Source organism: Chlorocebus sabaeus, chromosome 8, assembly GCF_047675955.1.
Source record: "Chlorocebus sabaeus isolate Y175 chromosome 8, mChlSab1.0.hap1, whole genome shotgun sequence".
Lineage (NCBI taxonomy): Eukaryota > Metazoa > Chordata > Mammalia > Primates > Cercopithecidae > Chlorocebus > Chlorocebus sabaeus.
This window is the reverse complement of record NC_132911.1, coordinates 30,106,894-30,134,667: the sequence shown is the minus strand read 5'-3', so window position 1 is coordinate 30,134,667 and position 27,774 is coordinate 30,106,894. Positions and strand designations below refer to the sequence as shown.

The window sequence follows — 27,774 nt, the reverse complement described above, 5'->3', positions numbered from 1 at the left end:
TTTTAAAAGCCCAGAGGGGAGGAAAATAAGAACAATTACAGTTTTTTAAAATACAGGGCCTACGTCTTAGCCCAGACTTGCAGAACCAGACTCCTTGGGGCTGGAGTGTAAGAATCTTCATTACTGCAGAGTTCTGGAGCCTTTTTACATCTGCTTCATAAAAACTGAATGGAAAGGACAGGATCTGTCTAAATTGAGTAAAGGCTCATTCAACTTAATAAAGTGTTGAATGCCTCCACCTTTAAGGGCACTATTATAATAAGGTATATTGCAAACAGTATAAACTCATCAAGAACATTTATTCAATCATTTCCATATGTATTATGACAAACTAACCAAATGAGCCATCTTAAATATGTGCATTTTAATCACATCCCAATCAGACCTCATTACACTGTAAGTTTAAAAAGTACTTTGAAGGGCACCTCTCTCCACACTTGCTGGGAATCAGGCAATTATGATCAACTGAAAAAACATAAAAATAAAACTATGGTATGTTACAAAAAAAATCCATTATGTATTTCTAGATGTGAGATGCGGAGTATACAAACACAGAAAAACTATAGGTCTCTTAATTATGAGGGACAAAAGGCACATGAATGTGTCCATTTTTACACATGCACACTAACAGCCACTGTGTACTGACTCTGTGGCCCTTATTATTGCTGTTGCGTAGCTGAGAAAACTGAGACACAAAGAGGTTAGGTAACTAAACCAAACTTACAAAACTAGTAAATGACAAAAAGCCTAGAATTTAAGCCTAGGCTCTATCACTTGATGTACTGTTTTGCTAGGGCTGCCATAGTGATATACCACAGAGTGAGTGGCTTAAACAACAAATATTTACTTCCTCACAGTTCTAGAGGCCAGTCTAGAGGTGTCTGTAGGGTTGGTTTCTCCTGAGGTCTCTCTCCTTGGTCTGCAGATGGCTGACTTGTCCTCTGTCCGCACACGGCCCTTCCTCCGTGTGTATACGTACCTGGTGTCTCTTTTTCTTCTTATAAGGATAGCAGTCATAATGGATTAGAGCTCCACCCCTAAGGGCCCCATTTGAACTTAATCATCTCTTTAAAAATCTTATCTCCAAATACGGTTACATTTTGAGGTATTAGGAGCAGAGACGTCACCATATGAATTCTGGGGGACACTATTCAGCCATCACACTTATTGACGGTGTAACCTCAGGAAAGTTACTAGACTTTCCCAGGCCTCAGTTTCTTCAACTGGAAAACAAGTGCTATTGAGAATCAAATGAGATAATTCACGTAAAAATGCTTAGGAGAGCATCTGGCACACAGCATCATCACTTTACAGATGAGAAAAACAAAAATCAGTTAACAGTGACTTACTCTTTCTTCATCTCCAAAGCAGAGTTCTTATTATAGAATACTACCTTCCTATACAACTTAATGCACAATCTAGGAGAATTTAATGTCATTTATAATTTTTCCTCATCTTTTTTTTTTTTTTTTTTTTGAGACAGAGTCTTGCTCTGTTGCCCAGGCTGGAGTGCAGTGGTGCAATCTCAGCTCACTGCAAGCTCCGCCTCCTGGGTTCACGCCATTCTCCTGCATCAGCCTCCTGAGTAGCTGGGACTACAGGTGTCCATCGCCATGCCCGGCTAATTTTTGTATTTTTAGCAGGCGCCCATCGCCATGCCTGGCTAATTTTTGTATTTTTAGCAGAGATGGGGTTTCACCACATTAGCCAGGATGATCTCAATCTCCTGAATTTGTGATCCGCCTGCCTCAGCCTCCCAAAGTGCTGGGATTACAGGCGTGAGCCACCACGCCCGGCTCTTCATCATCTCTTAATTCCCGCTTTCTCACAGTTCTTTTCCAACTTTATTACATATAAGAAAGAGAAAGAAAAGCTCAAATTAATGATCAATTCTATTAATAAAAATTTAGGCAGGTAGACATACTACTTTCTTGAAATTGTATGACAATTTCACTCATCCTTTCTCCTAACTTGCAAAGACAATTGGCTATACTCAAACTGTGATGACAACTCAGATCAATACCTGCTGTAACTATTAGGAAAGAAAGGCAACCCAATCCTCTTTATTAACAAATTATGATTGTACTTTACATTTGCCTAGTACTCTAAATACACTATACCTATTTAATCCTCAGCTCAATCCTAGGATATTGTTTTATTTACCTCTCCTAACAATCAGAAAGTATTATTCTTATTTTATAGCTTAGAGAATAGGAGCACAACTAAGTTAAAAAAATTTTTTTTCTTAAAGGTCACAAAGTTTGTCAATAATTGGCAAAATTATCGACAGGATTCTCACTGACATCTTCTGGCCTGAAGCCAAAGTTCTCCACCGCAGGCCACCATCTACCCAGGTTAAGTTGCAACACCTGGTTTTCTCACTCTTCATCCCTGGCACAAATGCAGTAGGTGCTCAGCAAATATGGAGTCTGATTGGGGCAATCTCAACCAAGCTGCAGAATCTGTTTTATGTCCTTCATATGAGACCAGGTTTTTCTGACAACTTTGACCATCATCAACTCCTCAGAATGACAGCTCTTTAAAGGCAGAAACCAATTTCCTTCTTCTCCAGAGTCTAGCACACTGGGTGCTCGTTTAAGTTCATTAAGTTCAGATATTTATGAAGAATTGAGAGTTCAAGTATGTTTGTTGTATAAGTAAACCACAGAACATTCTTCTTTTAGCGATGGCAACGAGTGCTTTTCAGCCACTACCATAGAAAAAATTAACAAAAAGAAACATGTACAAAAAACCTCTATGGCCTACAACAAAGATTAGCCTTCAGGGCCTTTCCAAAAATCCCCAAATTCTACAATTCCATTATAGTCTACACCTGATTAGTTAAACCGACCACCTTGAGTACCCAATTCTGAGTACAATGCAACTGGGTTTGTCCGTGTAAACCCAACACAGTGTTCTTAGTCTTGCGGTGTGCTTCCAGTTAAGCAAGTTTATCTGACGGGCAAGATCCCAGTTCCCAGAGGGAATGGCAATGGATAATAAAGTTGACCTGAGCCACAGTGGACTTGCTCTTATCAAGACGCTGTGTCGTAAAAATGAGCTATATTAAGATAAATCATGCTGACTTTTATTTTCCTCAAGAATACACTGCTGGCTGCTTGGATTTATTTATATATATATTTATTTATTTATTTATTTTAACTTCAAATTTGTGTTGCTGTGAACAGCTGAGCAAGTTTTTACCCTGTCATGGAAACTATCTGGCCATTTTTGCACTGTTCTGTATGCTGGGAAGGGAGATGAGTAGAGCTTGCCAGAAAAGAGTTCTAAGCTCAGTTACTATGCTCTCCTGTAACTTCAGGGACTTGTGAATGTTCAGTTTGTTCCTATTTGTTGCTTTTGTATAGCATGTTGTGACCTGGCTACAACCTTCCTGGCTACCTATGTCACAGGGCTGTTGTAGGAAATTCACAAAAAGTTTTGTGGGCCTGTTAAAAAGAGCACTTAGCAATGAATTGAGGATGTAAAGTTAAGTATCACCAGCATTACATTTCCTGTCTGAATTAATCTTTTCAAAGAACTCTGAGATCTGAGGTTGGCAAATTCACTAAAAAGGCAAAGAATTACTTTAGGTTATTTTTACAAATTCAGGCATCCTAAAAATACTCTTTTTTGATGCCTTTATCAAGAGAGAAGAAATTTCAGAGAGAAGAGGCATAGAAATCCATCTGTAGTTCTACAGGTAGCCCAATTTCAGTATCAATTTATCCACTCACTATAATAAATATTAAATACATACAATATACAAAATATTAAGCTAGATACTCTAAGGATGAAGAATTATGTAAAGGATGTTCCTATATTCTCCTGTATTACAAGTACACTGTAAGATGTAACTTTTGTTTAGATTTCCTTCCCAAACAAGTAAGCAAAGTTTTCTCGTTTCCCTGGGACAAAGAAGGTGAAAGAACAAAATAATTTTATCATCTATTATGACTTTCTGGATTCTTAGAAACATTTATTTTAGAACATTCTGGAAGACTTATCTATTAGTTTCTACTGATGAGTAGCAAGCAAGAGTGACTGAGCTACAGAATGGCTGTGACTTCCAAAGATAACCTGATTAAATCTGACATGCATGTGACATAGGGGGAGCAAGGAATCCATGTGTCCTTCAATTTCAGTAAGAAGAGTTAAAATGTATTATCAAAGGAAGAAGATCACAATCGTGTGGTTTAGAAAACAGACCAAAAATGACAGGACAGAAATATTCCAAATAACTTGGAATCCAAGTCATTTGGGTTTCCTTGAATGCCCTGCCATATTAAATCACATATGGCTCTGTAATGAAAGGAAAAGTTAAGGCCTGTCTCATGCCCCATTTCTGCCACTGACTGAGCTTGAGAAAGAAAATTGAATCTTTTAAAGTTATTCAATGAAAGGGAGAAATAATGAAATAAGCTTATTAATGTGGGGTAGAAGACGTCTTGAGCAATTAGCCAGTGTCCTTATCCAATTAAGTTGAAACAGGAAGCCCCAAATTTCCTTAAAGTTTTGCTGGTATTAGTTTGCTAGACTGACTGTTCCAATATATAAATTCTTTGTGTGTGTTTACTTTTCCCCCTAGAGTTATGGCTAAACTGAATAGAACCAACTTCCTAAGATCCGCTTCTTTCACTTTTAATATCCTATTTTTCCAAAGCCATCGAGCTGATGTCCTTCAACAAATGGATTAAAGTGAATGCTGAGAACCAGCTCTCATGTCTGAGCATGGAGAAATAAAGGGTTTATACCCAAAGCAACTAGGGGCATACTCACAATGGTCAATATCACATTAAGGAAATCTGTAGTACATCAAATGAAATTCTGAAGTTATGATTCTGTTCAAGCTGAACCATCTTTTGGGACAGCCCATTGCAAACAAGATTGCTGTATTTGGAATTCTGACACCAAGAACGCCTAGGCAACCTCTTCACAGAAATGGAAAATAAGACTCAGCCAGCTCCATGTCCCGTGGTGTAACCTCACATGCAGCACACGAACGGTTCTTAGTTATTATTATTTTTAAATGAAAAGTAGATCGACTTACATGGCTCTCTGGCAATGAACTGAGGTACAGTGTTGGGCAGAGGAGTACTGGGGTTTGGAGTCCCTACGAGTTTGTTCTTGGCCATCTTCGTGTTTGCCTTAGCAAACTCTAGTCGTAGTGTTTGCGGAATTTCAGGATCGAAGCGGATGCCCTTTGGAAATAGAGAACAAATGGAAGATGTTTTCATTTCCTTAGAGTCAAACCGGAATGGTGACAAAATAAACACACCAGTAAACCCTGGTCTATCAGGAAAAAAGGTCAGCAACCACTGTCATTCTTACTACTTACACAGGTTACAGGAAAAATGACAACACAAAGTGTCCCGAAAGTCAGTGGTATTTAATTTACTTAAAAAATGTAGTTACACAGATTTTCAACTATTCCTTTTCTTTTTAGACAAAAACTTTCCAGTTTAAAATTTGAACCAGGAAATTCCTAGCACAGTTATACACTTTAATGTATAGTAATTTCAGTTACCTTTGACCCTATTCCTGCAGTTTACCTAAAACAGATTATATTCAGTAAAATAAATCACAGACACTATGAAAGACAAGTTAGGGCAAGACAAGTCTATTTGGAATCCTTCCACCATTCAAGAATGCCTTCATTATTAAGCATCCAATACCATGAATTCTGGACCCTACATGTCAAAAAGCTATCCCAAGAGAGTGTATTTTAAATATGCACCCATGGGACCCACTCAGTTCCCATGTTTTCATAGTGTGGTCTGGAAAGGGACTGGAGTCCTGAAAATGAAAAGACCACAGTTGCCATTTAGTGTTCTGAATGTATACACATGGGCCTGAGGGCTCCAAAGCATCCCCCGTCCCCTCGCCACCGTTCTTCCTAATGAGCTTGAAGAAAAATAAGAGCAGGCAGGGTGCTGTGGCTCATGCCCTAGCTCATGCCCATCATCCTAGCACTTTGGGAGGCCAAGGCAAGTGGATTGCCTTAGTTCGGGAGTTCAACACCAGCCTGGGCAACATGGTGAAACCCCGTCTCTACTAAAATACAAAAAAAAAAATTAGCTGGGCGTGGCGGCATGTGCCTGTAATCTCAGTTACTTGGAATGCTGAGACAGAATGGCTTGAGCCCGTGAGGCAGAGGTTGCAGTAAGCAAAGATCGCGCCATTGCACGCTAGCCTGGGTGACAGAGCTAGACTCTGTCTCAAAAAAAAGAAAGAAAAAGAAATATCCACAAAAATAAGACTCTCTTACTTTAGAGACCAGGATGAACAACTCAGAACTTCAAACTTCACAGGCTCAGCTTCAAGGATACAAGGAAGAGCCTGTGGCTGGATAGTAATGGCATTAACAGGAAATAAGGGGGGAAGGGGAAGGAAAGAGAGGTCCTTAGGGAGGCCTAACAAAAGCCACAGAGCCCTGACCCAGAAGTCTTGGAGTGGGTGGAATTTCTTCCCAAGCATGACTCACTCATTCTGAGAAGAAACCAATTGAGGGCAGTAGCAAAAGGGATGTGGAGAATACCCTTGTGCATACCTAATCAACACCGAAAAGTGAACAGATAGTGCCCGTTCTGGGAAACATAAGAACATTTTCTTTAACTGGTGTTGTGTTGTTTTGTTGTTTTTTAAATTTGGGAAACCTCAATACTATTTTGCCCAAAAAGTACATAAGGAAAAACAAAAACAAAAAGCAAAGCTGCATTGTGAAGCAGGCTGAGGTGAGGTCACAAAGGATCTCACTGAGGTGGACCAACTTCAACCCTAACAAAGCTAATACTACAACAGAATAAATATTTCCAAGAATGGAGGTAAGAACTGTGGTCTCTGCTGGGAGACAAGCACAGTCCCTGGGTGTCAAGTACAGGTATGCTGTGGAAGGACTTGCTCAATCGCATCACACTCCATCAGACACACATAGTACCGACTTGCCATCAACTTCAGGACGTCCTCCCTGGCACTAAACCTGACCAACCTTCCTGTGAAGAAGCAACTTTCCTAAACCTGAGCTCACATTAAGATGAGTCCTGTGGCCCAGGCCACTGGGGATAACATGAAGAGTATCCTGGGACCTGGTCGTGGTCTAGAGCATCTGGCCTCAGAAAATGAGGCCGTACATGTGAATTCTATGCCTCGGTTCTTTCTCTGGTGGTTCCAGAACCAACTGAAGCTCCACATAATGTGTTTGCCTCTTACACAACCTGGGCTGGTGGCTTGAGTCCTAAAACATGCTGAACTAAGTCTCCCCTACTCCCTGCCCCCTTCTTCATGCCCCCTCCATTTGAACTAAAATAACATCATGTTCCAAATCAAAGTTCCAGCATCCTTATTTAAAAAAAAAAAGCTCAGAAGTTAAAATGACCTAATTTGTTTGGCAGCTTATTCAGAGGCCGGAGGCTTAGAATACAAGCCACATTCCTCTAACATCTTTAGCAGCAATACCATATTTGGTAATCAATATCCTGCTCAGCTAAGTTTCCATCCATAGGGATTAGCCAAGCCAAAAACATTTTAAATGTTAAGGGATGATGAAGAGGAGAAAAAAGAGGGGCAGGAGAAGGGAGAACACAGAAATGAAGAGGGAAAAAAGAAAAAGAGAAAGATGAAAAAGAGGCAGATAGGAGGAAGAATATAAGAGAAAAAAATTCCTTGTGTTTTTAATTAAAGCCTACTAAGATTCTTCTCTGGTTACCATTACTTCACATTAAATGCTGTCAGGATAAGATTACTGCCAAGTGAAAGGGTGAACCTGTGTCTTTCAAAAGCAACCTTTTCCTCTCTTGCTCATAATTCACCGTTCTTCTCACAATAAACAGAGAACCTTTCTCTTCCAAATGTAAATGGTGTCCTATTTATTACATGGACCAGAAAGGATAGTTTCTGAATATTAGTATATTAATTTGAATATAAACAGTTACTTACAAGCACCCCAATCTGACTGGCTACAGGACAGTCAATAGTCTCAACCAATCCAGGTTCCATATAATCTACAGAGCCTGAACTCCCTACTCAGAGCAAATTCTGGGAGATAAAAGGACACTGCTGAGAAACAACATATTCTTGTTTGTCCAGTATACTTAAAAGTATATCAGGGCAGTTTCATGCCAGGGAGCCAGGGAAGGCACCCAAGGAAGTGATGGAAGAGTAGAAGTTCACCAGGTGCAGTTCAGGAAAGGGCTCAGCAAATTTCTCTGTAACAGGATGCAGAAAGGGTGTTGGGATGGGAGAGGTCGGGAGTGGGGTGGCTGAACAAGCAGACTGGGGCGAGATCACAAAGGACCTCTTAGGCCATGAGTGAGGACTTTGGAAGTGTGTGCTCAGCTGAGCCATTAGGTTTTAAAAATGAGGGGGATAATATCAGCTTTATGTAGTAGGTCTGTGACCCTCAAATGTTAGCAGCATCAACTTGGAGGACTTGCTAGAGTTTCTGGTTCAGTAGCTCTGAGATGGAATCTGAAAATTTGCATTTGTAACAAGTTCAGGGTAGTGCTGATGCTGTTTGTATGGGCACCACATTTGAGAATCACAGTGGTTGCTGGTAACTCTAGGGGTGGTAGGAAAGATAGACTCAATGAAGAGACTACAACAGATCAGACATGAAATCATTAGAGCAGCCCTGGGAAGAGTAGCTGGGATGACATGGCTACTGCCTTCTAAGTCTTCTTCTTTGGGAAGGGTACTCAGGGGCCAATGTCTGTGTTCTGCGCCCTTATTCCCCTGACCACAAACCTGTTTTCTCTTATAAAGATTTCAACCTTGAGCCTATATAGAGACACAGAAAATGATGTTGACCAAAGCTGAGTCACCGTAACAGCCTCTCACTAGAACAAAAGTCTCCAAATTCCTGTCACTGAGGTCTTCAGAGCACCCTCATGCCTGACAGAGTCTTGGTTATCTGGTACAATAAACAGAGTACTTCAATTCTGTTAGCTTCAGGCTCCCGGTGTTGTTACAAATGGTTCTACACTAAAGTTAGTCCATCAGTCCTTGACAATGAGTTTCAGGGACAATGGAATGACTCATTTAGGGAAAAAAAAAAATCGTTACAAACAAAGCAGAGCTATATACACATATTGAGAAAGATGTCCATGGCTAGATTAGGCTGGGGAAAAAAAAAAAAAAAGATACTCAACAATGTTTAGTAGTATGGAGGTAGAGGAGTCTGTATATACATGTGCATGTATACTTCTCTATCTGTGTAAGTCCAGAAAGGTTTAGAATGAGACAACCAACCGGTTAATAGCAGTCCACTTGGTGGCAGGGGTGAGAGAGGGCACAGACTTTTGTACAATTTTCCATCATGTGAAATTTTTACAAATATGTGTAATTTATAAAATCCAATAAAGAGTTTAAAAGCAAAAGCAGAGAGGTGGAATAAGGGATTTCCTACTGGGACACAGCATTCAACCAGCTATGTTTTTAAAACTAGTTACTTTTAAAAAAGAACTTTATTCTGAAATAATTGCAGACTTACAGAAAAATTGCAGACATAGTATAATTCCTACATACCCTTTACCCAGATTTCTTAGATGTTAGCATTTCACATTTATCAAACACACACACCATGTTTCCCCTGAACTGATTAAAAGTAAGTAGCAAGCATGATATTCTTTTACCCTTTACTTCAGTCTGATTTCTAAAAACAAGAACATCCCTTTGTTTCCCTGATCCAAGATCTAATCCAGAATCACACACAGCACTTAGTTGTTATCACTTCAGTCTCCTGGAAGAGCTCTTCAGTCCTTACCTTTCATGAGCTTGATATTTTTGAAAACTACAAGCTACTTATTTTGTAGAGTGGCCCTCGATTTGGGTTTATCTAATTTTTTTTTTTTTGGTTTAGATTCAGGTTACGCATTTTTTGGCAGAAGATCACAGATGTGTGTCCTGCACAGTGCATAATATCAAGAGGCACATGATGTCACTTCTGTCCCATTACAAGTGACATTAGCTTTGATCATTTGCCAAGTTTCTCTATTGTAAAGATGCTATGTTTTCCCCTTTTAACTGGTTTCTTATAGACAGGTATTTCCAGACTATATAAATACGTTGTTTTTCAAAAAATCTACTAATTTTAACATCTATTAATAATTATTACCTGAAGCATCTGTTACTATTGTAGTTGCCAGATGGTGCTTTAGTAATCTCATTGCTCCTCCCCACTGCCACCAGACGGAGACTTGCTCTGTCACTCAGGCTAGAGTGCAGTGGCATGATCTCGCTCACTGCAACCTCCACCTCCTGGGTTTAAGCAATTCTCCTGCCTCAGCCTCCCGAGTAGCTGGGATTGCCTTCATTGTTCCTTTTATAAACAGTGTATCAATTTTCTACTCCATGGAAAAGCTCTCCCTTCTGCCCTGTTAATTAATTACTTACATCAGTAATGACTTAGACTTATATTTAGCTCTATGCTTTATAATTCATTACTATCATTATTTATTTTGCTGTTCCAAGTGTCCCAGTTGTGTACACACACATGCTCTCACATTCAGATCTACTTCTCTGCATCATATCTATTTAAAACATTTTTAATTTTCATTTTAATAAAAATATTTTAATATATTTAAAATATATTTAGATGTATTAAAGTTCATACTGATAGCTCCAATTCCAATCTAACACCATTTGGTTAATTCTATCCCTCTCCTTTGCATGTGTAACTCCTCTAACAGTGAGAATCCTAGCTCTCATTATCTACTATACATTTACTTATTTGCTCAATACAAAAACGCACATTAGTTTCAAAATTGCTAACCGATACCACTATAAAAAGTCTATTAACTACAACTTATATTTATTTACAGTTTTTTGTCTTTAGTCTAAATGTGAATTGTCAATATGTGTATTATTTGGATTATCTGTGGGTTAGTTTCCCCATGCCCCCCTACCTTCAGTGCGGTTGTTATTCATTTGTAATACAGTTAGATTCATTTGTTTCTGTTTGTCTTCAATTTGGAGTCTCTCCCCATCCTTGTTGTCTCTACTTTGCCTATGCATTCACAACAAGTAAAAACTATTCTACCATTTCAAAAGTGAAAGCTGATTCATTGACCCATTCATCTTTCTGCTAACTCACTTATGAATAAGTATTATAAATGTTGACTAAAAGCTGAGGATCTAGAATTCTAACTCCCCTCCCCACCTGCTTTGACTTTCTGAGATACTGAACCTCTCCAAGGAAGCTTCTAAATAATCAAAGACTCTACCTCCTCTGGGATACAGCCACAAGTCACTTCTTTAGGAGCTTCCTATCAGATTCTGCTAGAGCTTCCTATACTCCCATTCTGACCTGCTGATCCAGTAGATGTGAGCCATATGTACTGATCTAGATGAAACTGCCTTTTACTATAGGATACAAACAGTAAGGTAGTAATAATATACGATCCCATCTAGTAAGGTGAAAGACTTCTTCAATTGATTCTAACAACCTTTATACTGCCCCTTTTCCCATGGCCGACTCCAAAGGAAAACCCACAGCCAATGAAACTCAAAGTCAAATTTGCTACTATCCCTCTCTGACCTTGTGGCCAGGTGCGGTGGCTCCTGCCTGTAATCCCAGCACTCTGGGAGGCCGAGGCAGGCGGATCACAAGGTCAGGAGATCAAGACCATCCTGGCTAACATGGTGAAACCTCATCTCTACTAAAAACACAAAAAATTAGCCAGGCGTGGTGGCAGGCGCCTGTAGTCCCAGCTACTCAGGAGGCTGAGGCAGGACAACAGTGTGAACCCAGGAGGCGGAGCTTGCAGTGAGCCGAGATCGCGCCACTGCACTCCAGCCTGGGCAACAGAGCAAGACTCCATCTCAAACAAAACAAACAAACAAAAAACAACAAAAAACATTTTCTAGAGAGAGCTAAGAATAAAAGTCTTCTACCGTTTCATTTTTTTTGAGACAGAGTCACTCTGTCACCCGGGCTGGAGTGCAGTGGCATGATTTTGGGTCACTGCAACCTCTACCTCTTGGGTTCAAGCGATTCTCATGCCTCAGCCTCCTGAGTAGCTGGGATTATAGGTGTGCATCACCATGCCTGGCTGATTTTTTAAATTTCTAGTAGAGATGGGATTTCGCCGTGTTGGTCAAGCTGGTCTCGAACTCCTGACCTCAAGTGATCTGCCCGCCTTAGCCTCCCAAAGTGTTGCAATTACAGGCATGAGCCACAATAAAAGCCTTCTACTATTTTCAAAGAGCACTTTGGTCACAAGAAAAGGAAATATCCTAGGGACCACAAATGTTTCAACAGGAGAAAAGGAAATGAAGCAGAAATAATTGACTTTTTTGCCTTTTTAGAAGTTAAAAACGTAAGTTAGGAATATCAACTGTTTCTTAAAATTGATAGCCATGTCATTTCCATCAGAAACTAGGAAGTAAATACATACTTTAGAGAGATTCTGAGCTCTCAAATATTGGTCCAAGATTAAAATATATTTACAGTTTTTGAGTATTGTCAGCTTTCTCTGCCACAGGCATCATAAAACATTCGGTTATATTAGAAACAGAAACTAGGCAAGGTATATTCGAAAGTCTCCCCAGGAGTCTGTGAAAACAATTGTTATACTCAGTTGGAGCCTGAAATGACTCCATGAGATGCCACAGACAAACCCGCATCTGGGTAATCTATTACAGTGGAGAGCATAGGACTCACTGAGAGACAACAGTGTGAAGGTGAGTTAAAAATGAAACAGCAGAAGTTTTCTACCATTTATTAATATATCACTATGTTATAAGTGAAAACTTGTGACACTCAAACATTTTTAAAATACCAAACTATGAGTGAAGATCACAAGAATGGGAAGCTGGTAGAGAACTGGGTCAGGTTCTCTGACGGTAAGTAATACAGGTTTGTCTACATAAATCATGCAATTCACAATTAGTACTGAACTTTTGGGGTCATCAAACCCAGTTCTCAGCCATGGTTAGTACTCCTCATTGCCATTTCCCCCTACTCCTTAGGGGTATTTAGAAATGTACGAGGGTGGCCGGGCACGATGGCTCATGACTGTCATCCCAGCACTTTGGGAGGCCAAGGCAGGTGGATCACGAGGTCAGGAAACCGAGACCATCCTAGCTAACCCGGTGAAACCCCATCTCTACTAAAATTACAAAAAAATTAGCCGGGTGTGGTGACAGGTGTCTGTAGTCCCAGCTACTTGGGAGGCTGAGGCAGGAGAATGGCGTGAATCCGGGAGGTGGAGCTTGCAGTGAGCCGAGATCGTGCAACTGCACTCCAGCCTGGGTGACAGAGTGAGACAGACAAGAAAGAAAGAAAAGAAAGAGAAGGAAGAGAAGGAAGGAAGGAAGAGAAGAAAGAGAAGGAAGGAAGGAAGGGAGGGAGGGAGGGAGGGAGGGAAGGAGAAAGAAACAAAAGAAAGAAACAAAAGAAAAGAAAGAAAAAGAAAGAAAAGAAAGAGAAATGTGCAAAGGTATCTGAAGGCTGTTACATGACTGAATACCGTACACGCATTCATTAGGCAGGAAGATAAAGTCCTGAATGGAGCAGAATAGTCCCACACAATGTTAGAATTCTCATCCAAAATGCCAACAGGCTTCCCAACACAGATGAAAAAAGATTCAAAAAACTAAATTAATGTGCCTAAATTCCCAGCTAACTACCGGTAGAATCCATATCACAATCCAATTTTTTAATTCCCAATAGAGCATGTGTGTGTGAGGACGTTACAGTTCTGCAAAGATTTTTATTTTATAAAGACGACATTGTTTTCAGATAATAACTGAGGCTGTTGTTCAGTTTGCATTGTGATGAAACTTAGGTAGATATGGATTCCAACAGAGAATGAACAAGTGAGGGAAAGAATCCGTCAGATGTAAACCGTATTTCATACTTTTCCTAAATAAGGGCATTGCTTGCAAAGACATCAGGACTGTTAATACAACAGCCTGCGCTGCTGGGTTATTGCCCAATGAGAAACTGTATCACACCAATTATGCCTCATTCTTTTTCTTAATCCAACTACCTCCCAGTGCTTGCCCTGGCTTTACCTTAGAATAATTTGATTTAATACTCCTTTTTCCCCTTGCCTAAATCAGTCATTTGAAAGCATGTTTCCCTTTCCATTGGTAAAACAGCTATATTGCACTTGGAGAAAGAGACCCCTTTCCCAAGGCTTCCTGTCGTATACGTGGCCATGGAGCCTTTAGAGGTGATGCTGGGCCATGAGTCTGGGTACAGGTTCCTCACTTGATGGCCTAATTGAACAGTCTTCCAGGAAGTGTTAGGTTACCACATATCTTGAAGCCAGTTTTGATTTTTAACCCCTTGAATTAAAAAAAAATCTTCATAATTGTTTCTAAACCAGATGTTCCATAAAACGCAATAAAATTTTATCCTCTTTTGAAGGTTTTAGTTACAGAAAAGAATATGTTTCCATGTCTAGTCTAGAATGTTTCCACAGGTTTATCTTTGATTTCAAGCCCGTGTAATTTCTCCTCTCATAATATCTATAACAAGCCAAGTGTTATAAAAGAATAATATTGGCCATGATAGAAAAAACTAATCTCATCCTCATTAACCTTATTAACTAGGAAATCCTGGTGACTAGGCCACTTCTTAAAATACAATTACATTTGGCTTCACTTTTATTCCTGTGAATAAACTGTGGCACTCAAACTCACACCCTCCCACCACTAAGCCAAATTCCTATGGTGAAAACAATACATTGTTTAAGGTATGAAGTATCTGCTCCAATAACAAAATGGGGAAAACCTCATGTCTGCTCCCAAAACCTAGAAGGATTAGAAAAGCAACCAGAAGATGGTCTTAGTTAATCAATCCCCTTCTACAACTGGCAAAGGTATCAAGAAAACTAGTTGTCTAGGAGTACCATCAGCTACAGTTAATTATAGTCACAATTATAAAAGAGAATCCCAACTCAGGGTCACAATCAATTTTGTGTAACCTCGCCATGAACAAGAGGCTTACACTGTGAGAATCAGGGGTGTGGACTTCAGAGTCTGACTTCCTAGATTCAGATACTACTTCACTATTGACCTTGGATATACTGTTTAACCTTTCTGTGTCTCAGTTTCCTCTGCTGTAAACTGGGGATGAATACAGTCCATATTTCATAGCATTCATTGTAAAGATTAAATGAGATCTTGTAAATGACCAGATTAATGCCTGACATTTGATAAACACTAATCCCTATGGCCCAGTGCTTATCAGCTATGGAGCTCCTCTTCCAAATACGAACCAATAGGGATTCTTCTCCTTTGGCCTTTTTGGAGAGGTTCTTCTATTACTTAGAAAGAGAAAAAGAGGAGATTCATACTCTGCTCTGAGACTGCCCCAACTGGGAGAAAGCAGCAGGACACCTGAGCTGCTATCCAGTCTGATGCTGTGTAGTTTCCTTTATTCCCCATGTTTCCCCCACAGGGAGCTGATGTGTGTCCTGCTTCTCCTGCCCCATGTCTGTTGGTTTACACAGTCTGAGTAGGTCTTAGGGGCCTGGCTGGTAATTGGAGAGACTGGATTCCCTTTGCAGAAGGAACTAGGCAGATATACTTCGAAGGTATCTAGAATCTCCATCTGACTTGACTATCCACCCCAGTTCAATTAATTTCTTTTCTACAACACACACTTACTTTTTGTGTTAGCCAACCATCCCTATGTACATAACCATGCCCTAGGAGAATCTGCTTTGTATAGGATGACTATAAAGTCATGACAGGGCCTTTGAAGAAGCTATAAAAGCAATCTTTAACATGTCAAGAGAATCAGAGTCAAGCAGAGTTTATTTTCCAAAGGGTTGAGAGGGCATGATTGTTTGAACTTTAGCCACTATGTTCTCAAACCATTCTGAAAAGCATGATTGAAAGACCTGAGCCCTGACAATGATAGGAAGGGGCTGTTTCTAAGCCAAACACGGTCAGTTACCCATTAAAGCAATATTTTACCGTGACACTTTGCAATAGATATTATTACATGGAAAGAAACATAGGCCAGAGTGCAGATGGTACTCTCTTACTCAGGAATCCTGATGCTCACATTTTTACACCGAGGACTTTGAAGGTGAACAGAAGGTAAAGCAGCAGGTCAACTGCTCTGGTCGGCACAAAAACATCCCTTAGAATCCTTAATGCACAAACACCAAACATGGCTGGTGCTGGCAGCAGTCCCTTTCATTGCAGAGTCCTTACTGCCTCCTCCTCTCCTGTCTCACTGTTAGGACAATGAATAAACCCATTGGCATACGTTCTTTCCCCTTTGCATCAATGTCTTTTACTCCTGCTACCTGCTAAATGAAGGCACTCAAAAATGAAAGCTTCAAGGAAGCAGATCCTAGGCAATAGCTCTCAATTCAGTTAAATTTTCAACTCTGATAGAGGATTTGGGGAAAACCTAGAAACAAACTTTTAATGGTCCATATTGGCTTAATGTTGGCCCAAGACATTCCAGTCTGATGTCTGTCACTGTGAAGTGACACCAAAGAAACTTGAGAATTTTGATGGCCAACTTCACTGACTTGGGAAATCAATAGTGGGTCTACCTCAACAAAGCACTTCCCTGTATTTCACTAAAGCCTTAAGGGTGCCACATCAAAAATTTCAGAAATGTGGCATAGAAATCATGCCCTGTCAATGTGAACATGTAAATGATTTCCGGATTACGTGATTCATCTCTGTAAAGCTCAAATCATAGGCTTAAATCTGTGAATTTGGCACCAAAAAGAAAAAAAGAAAAAGAAAGAAAAAAAGAAAACAACAATAAAACAGACAAAAGAAATCACAACCTTATTCTTAAAGAAGCCAGTCTATATTGCTGAAACAGGCCAGTCTAGAAAATACACACCCAGTTACAGAGTGCAGCCAATGAAAAAGTAGGGGGGTTTATATGCAAATTCATTATCAATTACAACTTTAAAAATAGCTTGTATCTCTTTTCCTAGTGACAGCAAATTGAGAGAATCACTTTCATTCATAAGGGCCACATATGTGCCTACACAGCTTCTGCCAAGTACAAAACCCAGGATTAAACTGAGAAGGGATGGGTTTTGAAATACTAATTTCGTATCCAATTAGTAGATGACGATATAGATCCTTTAAAGATAAAAGCGGTATTTTTTTTTTAGTCAAAGGGTTACTGGTGTTGACAAGTGTGGTGTCAGCTATTTAAAGAAAGGACTAATTATACGTAATTGCACATTAATCTTCTAATTTATTGAAAAGGAGATCAAGCTACTTTTGCATCTAATACATATTATGCACATATCAGGCAAAATGAGACAATGGATGCATGCATGTGTGAAAGTGCTTTATGCACTCAAAGATAAGCTGAATGATTAACACTGTGTAACATAAAAAGTCTCAGAGAATTATTTTAAAAAACAAGTGTAGGCCGGGCGCGGTGGCTCAAGCCTGTAATCCCAGCACTTTGGGAGGCCGAGATGGGCGGATCACGAGGTCAGGAGATCGAGACCATCCTGGCTAACACGGTGAAACCCCGTCTCTACTAAAAAATACAAAAAACTAGCCGGGCGAAGTGGCGGGCGCCTGTAGTCCCAGCTACTCGGGAGGCTGAGGCAGGAGAATGGGGTAAACCCGGGAGGCGGAGCTTGCAGTGAGCTGCGATCCGGCCACTGCACTCCAGCCTGGGCGACAGAGCAAGACTCCGTCTCAAAAAAAAAAAAAAAAAAAATTTAAAAAAAAAAAAAAAAAAAAACAAGTGTGTCGGCTGGGCATGGTGGCTCACACCTGTAATGCCAGCACTTTGGGAGGGGCAGGTGCATCACCTGAGGTCAGGAGTTAGAGACCACCCTGACAAACATGGTGAAACCCCATCTCTACTAAAAATACAAAACTTAGCCAGACATGGTGCTGCATGCCTGTAATCCCAGCTACTCAGGAGGCTGAGGCAGAAGAATTGCCTGAACCATGGAGGTAGAGGTTGCAGTGAGCCAAGACTGTGCCATTGCACTCCAGCCTGGGCAACAAGAGCGAAACTCTGTCGGGGGTGGGGTGGGGTTGTCTGTGTCTACATGGAAAAGCACATGAAAAGTAAGTCCCACTTGTGAGGTAGGCAGACTAAGAGAATGCATTTAATGTGCTCTTCTTTTAGCTTCACCTTAAGTGCTTGTTAGGTCATTTGAGGACCTATCTTAACTTTCTGTATATGTTTAAGGATCATTCTGCAAAGTTTACTTTGAGCTTTTATTAGTGGCTGGTGCAGAAGAAAAAAAAAGAGGTAGGAGGAGGAGAGAAAGCAGTACTCACATAAACTCAACAATTGGAAAAACAAAACAAAACAAAACAAAACACAGTTGCCTAAACTTTCCAAAACCATTTTGAGAAGGTTTCTATTTAAAGATCAGACATAGACCACACTAGGCCTCCAAGTATATTTTCACAATCCTGTTTCTGCTCTCCATTATTTTAGTAATGAACCCCCCAGCCCCCAAGAGGATCCAGTGAAGCCTCCCACCCTGTGTGTGCCCAACCAAGTTTGGGTAACGTTAATGAAGTTAAACACCAAGAGCAAGTAGAAAACGTGCATTTTCTTGTTTTCTTCCCCCTCCCCCAAAGATAATCACTGTCTCGATCTAGTTACTAATTTTCAAACTGTACAACTTGACAATAACAAATATTTAGAAAGAAAAAGCTGTATTACATTTAAAAAATACAAATAATTTTATAAGTCAATGGTTTTATATCCTTAATTTCACTAAGGATAAAAATGAGCCATTTATACCAATATATTATTTACTGGTCCTCAACATCATTTACTAATACCATTTACTAAATTAATCAGTAGGGTTGGGGGAGATGTCGCTGACGAATTTCACAAAAATACAGAAATAAGGAAAGCAGGTAAATTTGCTCCTTAACCCTATTGTTAAAACACCTCTAACACACACCATCAAATGGCTTGCAAGCTCCTTCTAACCAAGAACTTGGGGCTGAAGGGACAAGTTAATTGAAAAGAATGTAAACAATCAAGTCCAAACTTAGGAAGTTCACTGCAAAGTACTTCCTGTGCTGCACAGGGAGCCAAAACAAAGTGAGGCAAAACCTATCTCGCCTCTAAACAACTGAAATCAGTGTTCTTCCTCTAAAGAATCCTTGCAATTAGATTACTAGTGATCTAACCAAACTGAGGCTGAATTTCTCCCTTTCTGCAAAAAGGCTTATCTATACAATAAACTCTAAGTCTGTTGGGAGGCCGAGGTGGCCACATCATGAGGTCAGGAGTTGGAGACCAGCTGACCAACATGGTGAAACGCTGTCGCTACTAAAAATACAAAAATTAGCACTGCGTGGTGGCGCGCGCCTATAATCCCAGCTACTCAGGAGGCTGAGGCAGGAGAATCGCTTGAACGCTGGAGGAGGAGGTTGCAGTGAGCCAAGATTGCACCACTGCACTCCAGCCTGGGTAACAGAGCAAGGCTCCGTCTCAGGAAAAAAAAAAAAAAAAAAGAAAAAAAACCCCTCTAAGTCAGGAATCTCACTGGCTGCTAAAGAAACATCATAATCAATGGATGTTGGGTCTTTGAAATAGAGATTCAATTAGAATTTGAAATGGAGAAAGATGTGCACAATTAAGATAGAATAAAACGGAGATGAGGATGTGTTTGTTTGGCTTACAATATTTCATTGGCTTGAGAATATTAAGGATAACGTTGCAACTGTGTTTCCCTGATGAGCTCCAAGAAAGGAAGGATGAATAATTTTGCCATTAACTATAAGTCAATGTTTAGAAATACTCTGAATACACTGGAATTTGGGGTTCCACCAAAATTATTTTAAAAACCAGTATACAGAAAAAGAGACTTTAGCCGGGCATGGTGGCTCACGCCTGTAATCCCAGCACTGTAGGAGGCCGAGGCAGGCAGATCACGAGGTCAGGAGTTCAAGACCAGCCTGACCAACACAGTGAGACCCCATCTCTACTAAAAACTCAAAAATTAGCCAGGTGTGGCAGTGCGCTCCTGTAGTCCCAGCTACTCAGGAGGCTGAGGCAGAAGAAAAGCCTGAACCTGGGAGGCAGAGGTTGCAGTGAACTGAGATCACACCACTGCACTCCTGTCTGGGTGACAGAGTGAGACTCCGTCTCAGAAAAAAGAGAAGAGAAGAGAGAAGAGAGGAGAGAGAAGAGAGAAGAGAGAAAAGAAAAGAGAAAAGCGAAAAGAAAAAAGAAAAGGAAAAGAGAAAAAGAAACTTTAGGAATAAAAAACAGTCCTTTGTGAAGGTTGTCATTATCATTAATTATCAGCATTTTTACCATTATTGAATGCCAATGGCTTCAAAAATACCCATCTTGGTCAGGCGCAATGGCTCACAGCTGTAATCCCAACACTTTGCGAAGCTGAGCTGAGATATCACTTGAGGCCAGGAGTTTGAGACCAGCCTGGGCAACACAGAGAGACACCACCTCTCCAAAACATAAAAAAATTAGCCAGGCCTGGTGGCATGTGTCTGTGGTCCTAGCTATTCGGAAGGCTGAGGTTGGAGGGGCACTTAAGGCTGGGAGGTTGAGGCTGTAGTGAGTCATGATCGCACCACTGCACTCCAGCCTGGGCAACAGGACAAGACCCCGTCTTAACAACAAAAAATCAAAAACCAACGAAAACACCCACCATCTCATTTAATTTGATCCTCTTACCCTTTGAGGTGTCCACGATCAACAGCAAAGGAAGGAAAATCAAGGCTTGAAGAAGAGCCCCCAAATCAGTAAAGTGACAGGGCCTGGATATAAATCAGCTTAGCTGGATTCAGACACCCTCATGACTGGTTATCAAGAAGATAGACTTCCATTGTTCTCTTCTTAGCTTCGATTAACAAATTTAGTGCCTTTTTACAGTACAAACTCACTAACACTTGATGTTATGCAGAAATACATAAAATCACCCTACCATCAAATACACACTATGTTTTTAATGTCAGTGTATTAAAATTTTTAAGAATAGTTTCAAGCGTGTTTTCAGAATTTGGTAAACACCTCTACAGATAAATCAAGGGGACAGGGTGAAATTTTGTTAAAATCAACATCTTCCTGCTAGAGTTACCTAGGGTCATCCCTAAGCCTAAAAGCCTTTCCTCCATTCATTTTGTCACTCATTTATAGAGCATTCTAAGATGTGTGAAGAGTCAGATTCTGTTTCACACCTGGTTGTTTGCCTTTTCCACAGAGGTGTATCTATGACCTATAATCTTAAATAACTGTTTCTGCCTTATATTCAATGTTCTTTTATTTGGACATCATTATATCTGACTTCTAAGTGAATACCTAAATTCTGTGACACATTATACAGAAATTACTTTGGATGGATTGTATTTTTATTTTTATTTTTGACAGTACACATAGAAATAATGCTTTTATACTTCACGTTTTTGTTCCTTTGTTATAAAGTAATGTGATGTGAATTCCTTTTCCATCTAAACTTATTTTCATGTCCTATGTTTACAAATTTAACTCTTTAAGTACTCTGTGTATGTATTCATTCATTTACATATGACTGATGTCTTGTGTAAGGCAAATAAAGGAGAAAACAGATTTAAAAATTCAAAATATAAGAGAACTGTTGGTCATAAGTTTATAGTAGAAATTTTCTACCCCACTGCTTTTCTGGGGAAATTATTTTCAACTTCTGATTATAAACAATAATCCTAAAAATTAACTTGCTACACAATGACCAGGAAAAAAAAAATCGTATCCTTTTATGCAATGACCAGGTTACTCAAAGCATCACTTAGTTTTTCAAAATGTTATCTACTGAAACTTAACACTAGATTTTTAGAAGAGAAATTTTAGTCTTGAAAATATACTTCATGGTGTATTTTTCTATAAATATTAGTTTTGTTAACAGATTTTATTATCTTTTAGATTCTAGATTAGTCTAATCATGTTCACTAAAATTTGGTTTTATTTATTTCTCCTAGTTTCATATTTATTATGTATTATACAATTTTTCACATTCTATAAACATTTACTCTATTTCTTCTCCCTCACTTATTTTACACATAAAAAATTTTGACTATTTGTAATTTTCATTAAAAATTTTTTAACGCATCCATGTAATTATTAAATGTCTATAAACAGCAAAAAAAAAAAAGGCTGCATTTAATTATAAAGAAAGAAAATACCTCATATTGTGTACACTTGAAACAGTACAATAATTAACCAGTATCTATCAAAACACCTTATTCGATCTTTGAGATGGTTAAGTCCTACCTGGCTCCCCAAGGTTTTTTTTTTTTTTTTTGGTTTGTTTTTTTTTTTTTTGAGACAGACTCTCGCTCTGTCCCCCTGGCTGGAGTGCAGTGGCGTGATCTCGGCTCACTGCAAGCTCCGCCTCCCAGGTTCCTGCCATTCTCCCGCCTCAGCCTCCCAAGTAGCTGGGACTACAGGCGCCTGCCACTGCGCCTGGCTAATTTTTTGTATTTTTAGTAGAGACGGGGTTTCACCGTGGTCTCGATCTCCTGACCTTGTGATCCGCCCGCCTTGGCCTCCCAAAGTGCTGGGATTACAGGTGTGAGCCACCGCGCCCAGCTAGGTTTTAAAATGTTTTAATGCATTCCAGTTACAGAGTAAGACCAAGGGTTCTAGCTTTGTGCAGCGAAAGTTCAAATCCTTATGGATTATCAGGAGCATTAAGCCAGTGTGTGAAAGGGAACTCTGAAGACCTCAGTCATTGTGATGATGTGATCATTCACTAAAAGTAAAAGAGAACAAAGACGACAGTGATTTAAGCTGCCAAAATGTGCTGCCCTGCAGAACCATCAGTAATGTCAAGACAGTCACGACATTAAGACTTCTTGGTTCTAAAACTGGCTTGGCATCTTAGCAGCCAAAACAAGATCTAGCAAAAGACTCACTCTACACTTCATGTTCCAAAAACACTAACTATATTTTCTATTTACATTTACAATAGAGGCAAATTAGATCCACAACACTTTCTGAAATGTCTGAAAAACCATGGAGAAAGGGTGAGGTCAAATGGGGTATCATTTTTAAAATGGCATGAGTTTTAAAATGATGTAAGTTTAAACAAATAGATCCTCAAAAAAGGTCTTAAGGAAAATTCTGAAAGCTATTTCACACAGTAATGTAATTATCTGATGAAGTGTTCTACCTAGAGAAGAGGCGGGTGAAGTTGAGATTTCCACATATACTTGTCATTGGAATATACACTGGTTTATGTGTGAGAAGGTGTGGTTCTTCCTCCCTATTTCCCCAGGGAAAGGATGCTACTAATATTTCTGATTACTTTTCTTTCTTTAAACTTCCTTGAGATTCTTTTCTTTGAGACAGTCTTGCTCCATCACTCAGGCTGGAGTGCAATGGCACGATCTCAGCTCACTGCAAGCTCCATCTCCTGGGTTCAAGCGATTCTCCTGCCTCAGCCTCCCAAGTAGGTGGAATAACAGGCACCCACCACGGTGCGGAGCTAATTTTTTGGTTTTTTTCTTTTTGTATTTTTAGTAACGTCGGGGTTTCGCCATGTTGGCCAGCCTAGTAAAGAGTAGGAGCACTGGATACAGACCTGGGGTGAATCCTGTTTAATTAATTAATTAAATTAATTTTTTTTTGAGATGGAGTCTCGCTCTGTCACCCAGACTGGAATGCAGTGGCGCGATCTTGGCTCACTGCAACCTCTGCCTCCCATATTCAAGTGATTCTCGTGCCTCAGCCTCTGGAGTAGCTGGAATTACAGGTTACCACCATGCCTGGCTAAATTTTGTATTTTCAGTAGAGACAGGGTTTCACCATGTTGGACCAGGCTGGTCTTGAATGCCTGACCTCAGGTGATCCACCCAACTCGGCCTCCCAAAGTACTGGGATTACAGTCACGAGCCACTGGGCCTGGCGAGGTTCTTTCACTAGTGTTTTATTTTCTAGTTTCCTAAGTAAATGCTTCATAAATTCAAATAATCAACTTACTCTTCTTCAGGAAAAACCTGAAGACTACTTAAACAAATGCATCTTCATTTGTTTTTTCAGAACTTTTAACTTATGTGCTATTATAATCGTAGGGAGGTTTTATAACATCCAAAAATTGCAGGGCCACCATGAAGAAAACAGAGCCAGAACAAAGAAAATCTGAACAGATTCTAGAACTAAATAATCACTCAGTGGGCACTTGTTAACTAGTGCTTTCTTTCTGAATTGTACATGGGTTAGGAGTCACTTTTGGTGGTATGCCTTTCATGGTGAGTCAATTTCAAATTTCTTTGCGGGGAGTTCACTGGATACGGCCGTTTGTCAAGCTCCAAAGTGCATGCACAGAGCTGAGAAAAACAACAAAAGGGCCCAATGGCCCCACATCACAGCAGCTTTATACTGGCACAAGCCTAGTTCCCAACCCTGTGACATCAAATGGCTGCCTTAAAAGTCTGCAAGTCAAGAGTTAAGCAGTTATAAACAGATTTAACAGATAAACACTAGATCAGGCCCATGATCTCATCTGGCAATCCTGCATATTTCCCATCTAAAAGTCCCAGCTGGGATCTTACTAATTGGGCCTCTTTAACCCACTTTCGGCAATATGCTAAATGAAACTTAAGGAGAAAATTTCAAAACTGATAAGAAACATACTGATATAGTGTCTAGTGGGGGCCAGTGGAGTTGAGCTAGGCCATCTGGACGCTTATATTTGTAAAAAGTTTTGTTTGGTGGAAATAATTCACCTAACTCACAAGCTGTACAAATATTAAGATCAAAAGTCCTAACTTGCACAGGCTGTCAGGGAAACCTGTAACACAGGAAACAGAGACTGTCTAACCAAGCTGAATGAAATGTTTGTGTAGCCAGTGCAGGTCTTGACTGCCCTGGTATCCCCTCCATACTTAACGGTCTGTCCCAGTACTTCTGGCCAAGAAAATATATTCATGGTATAGGTTTACTTACAGAGCATTTGCAAATGCTTTTGCTTGTTTTCCCTTTACCATTTCGAAGTAAATAATACCTCCACCTCACAAATGAGAAACTTGGTATAGAACTAATGAATTAATTATATCTAATTATAAAGAACCTTGGTAGCTGGAAAGTTCAAACGATTTAATATAACAAATTATGTACGAGACGGTAATCACTGTGATATTTATAAATAACTGTAGTGTTTATTTGAATGCCAGGAATTTATGGAAATGAAAAAAGGGCTAAGGTTTCCTGATCATATCAGCTGTTTTTTCAACATCTGACACTATCAAGTCTTTTCTCAGCACATTTTCTTACAAATTATTAAAGTTTTCTAAAATTCTCTCAACTGCAAATACTATTGAATCAAATTTTTTCAACAGTCAAGAAATAATATTTTATATATTTTTAGTTTAGATACAAATTTTCCATTTATTATTAAGGTTTCTTTGCAATGGAAGTCTGAGTGGCAGCCATTTTACCTCTTTTAAACAAAACTGCTTTTCAACTCTTTATTCCAAAATCTATTTAGACCTTGACAAAATACCTTTCCTTCAAGTTCTGTCTCATTAAAAGAGCAATACAAGGGTTGAGTTTTTCCCGTTTCTGTTATTTATTAATAAGTAAAACAAACGCAGTTCCATTACTTAGAACTGTCACAGAAATGTTACTTGTCCCTGCTAAAAGAAACATTTTAAGTCATGTGAAATTCCTACAGAAATCAAATCTACTATTAAAATCAGTCAAAAAGCATTTAGCAAGAATCCACGATTGCTTCATATCTACTAGAATGGTTATAATTTTAAAAACAGAAACAAGTTTTGAATGCAAAATGGTGCAACCACTATGGAAAACATTACAAACCAAAGTAAGTAAAAAGCTAACATAATGATCACCACATGACCCAGAAATTCTACTCCTAGGTATACCCAAAGGAATTTTAACAGATTCAGATACTTACACATCAATGTTCACTGTGGCCTTATTCGCAATAGTCAAAAGGTGGAAACAATCTAAGCATCCATCAACAAATGAATGGATAAACAAAATGTACATATCCATATAATACAATTTTATCCAGCTATAAAAAGGAATTCGATTCTGGTAAATGCCACAGCGTGGATAAATCTCAAAAATGTTATGCTAAGAAAGAAGAGCCGGAAGCAAAAAGAAAAATATTTCATTATTTAGAATAGGCAAATTCACAGAGAAAGCAAGCAGATTAGAGATTACCAGGGGCTGGGGAAAAGGGAGAATGGGGAGGTATTTACTGCATGAGGGCTATCGAGTTTCTGCTTGGGTTGATGAAAAAGTTTGAAAATAGTGGTAATGACTGCACAACATGGTGAATGTAAATAATGCCAAGAAAGCGTACATTTAAAAGTCATTAAAATAGCAACATTTTAAATGTATTTTACCGTAATTTTAAAAAATAAGGTAATATACCAAAAGCCATTATATTTTTAAAATGGGTGAATCATATGCAAATTACATCTCAAGAGCTATCTGGAAGAAAAACAACACTGAACTTGGAGGTTCACTGATAATTAGAGATCACTTAATGAGTATAGTTTGAGAGTAAAGCTAATTACTACACTAGCCTAAGCAATTTTGGTTAGGAAGGCAATTTGTAGTGATGTACACAGACTTCTCTAGTTCTCACGTGACTTAATTCAGTCTAAGATAAAACCTAGCCCAATAACAACTATCCAAAATCAGGAAAGGAAGGATAACAAATGAATGGCACATATACTAAAGAGTTCACAACTTTTTAAAGTAATGGACAATTTCCAGACACCAGTAAGACAAGACAACGCCATAACAGGTCATTACAGAGATCTCTACATTAGCAGAGATCATGCGTACGCCTGAATTGAAGGTTAACTACAAATCATTCTTATTTATAAAAACAAGATTCCTACTAGACAATAATGACAATTTGAGGTCCTCACAGTTGCTGGGAATAGCCAGATGGTTTACTCCCACATCTGTTGGGGATCTTTACCCTTCCACATGCTCTGCTTCCGTATTCCTTTTAAAAATTTCCACAAGTCAGAATTTCTTCTACATTTAGCTAACTCCCTATAGTAGTGCATCTGATTTACCTTCCAAAATTATAAACAAGTCCTAAAAATAATTTGATACTTAAGATTTTCAGTGCCCCCTTCCTTTAGCTTGGAAATTCAAAACAGGTACAGAAATTACAAAGTGAGTTAAAGACAAAGAACAGGTCAAATATTGTGCTGCCAGGTTAAAGAATGGATGGGGCTTTTAATGATGTGGATTAATGAGACCAAAGATAACCTGAAAAGAAGTCTGGGTTTGAGTTATTCTTTGCCTAACGTGGGACTTTTTGCTATAGAAACAAAACGTGCTGTATTTAACTTTAGAAGGTTTGAGTAGTTCCCTGATAAAAAGTTCACTGTTACAACTTAATTCAATCTGAGCATGTTTTTCCATACAATTATCAAAATGGCTGAAGCCCAGTCCAAAAATGGAAGAAAATAGATTTTAAAAATCAGTCATTTTGAGAAAAGACTAATCATTAATACTAACAACTGAACCAGATAGCAATCAAGACAGAAACAACAAAAAGAGAAAGTAAACATGGAGAAGTGATTCGTAACACTAAACTATTCTACACAGGGAAACTTACTGGATTCAGGCATATGTTTCTCAATAGTGGAATAAAACAAAACATTACAACATTGAATTCTCTCTCCAAAGGAAAATAAGAAAATGTTGTTAAGAGAACCCTGGACAGATGACATGAGAGGAGGAAACTGTTAATGGCTACAAGCATCATATGTTTTTAACTTGTCAATTAGAAAAGATGACCCTGAAAAGAGCCTAATATGTTGGGTCACAAAGAATACACCTATTGAGCTTCA

General features: G+C 39.2%; 1 protein-coding gene across 3 annotated transcripts in view; it reads right to left on the bottom strand.

Moving 5' to 3' along the window:
* RBPMS (RNA binding protein, mRNA processing factor) overlaps positions 1 to 27,774 on the bottom strand; it is a 188,128-nt gene that overhangs the window by 64,006 nt on the left and 96,348 nt on the right. For all 3 annotated transcript variants that reach the window (XM_007962084.3, XM_007962085.3, XM_007962088.3), the window contains exon 5: positions 5,051 to 5,201. In XM_007962084.3, coding sequence (XP_007960275.1) covers positions 5,051 to 5,201 — 151 coding nt within the window. The remainder of the gene's footprint in view (positions 1 to 5,050; positions 5,202 to 27,774) is intronic.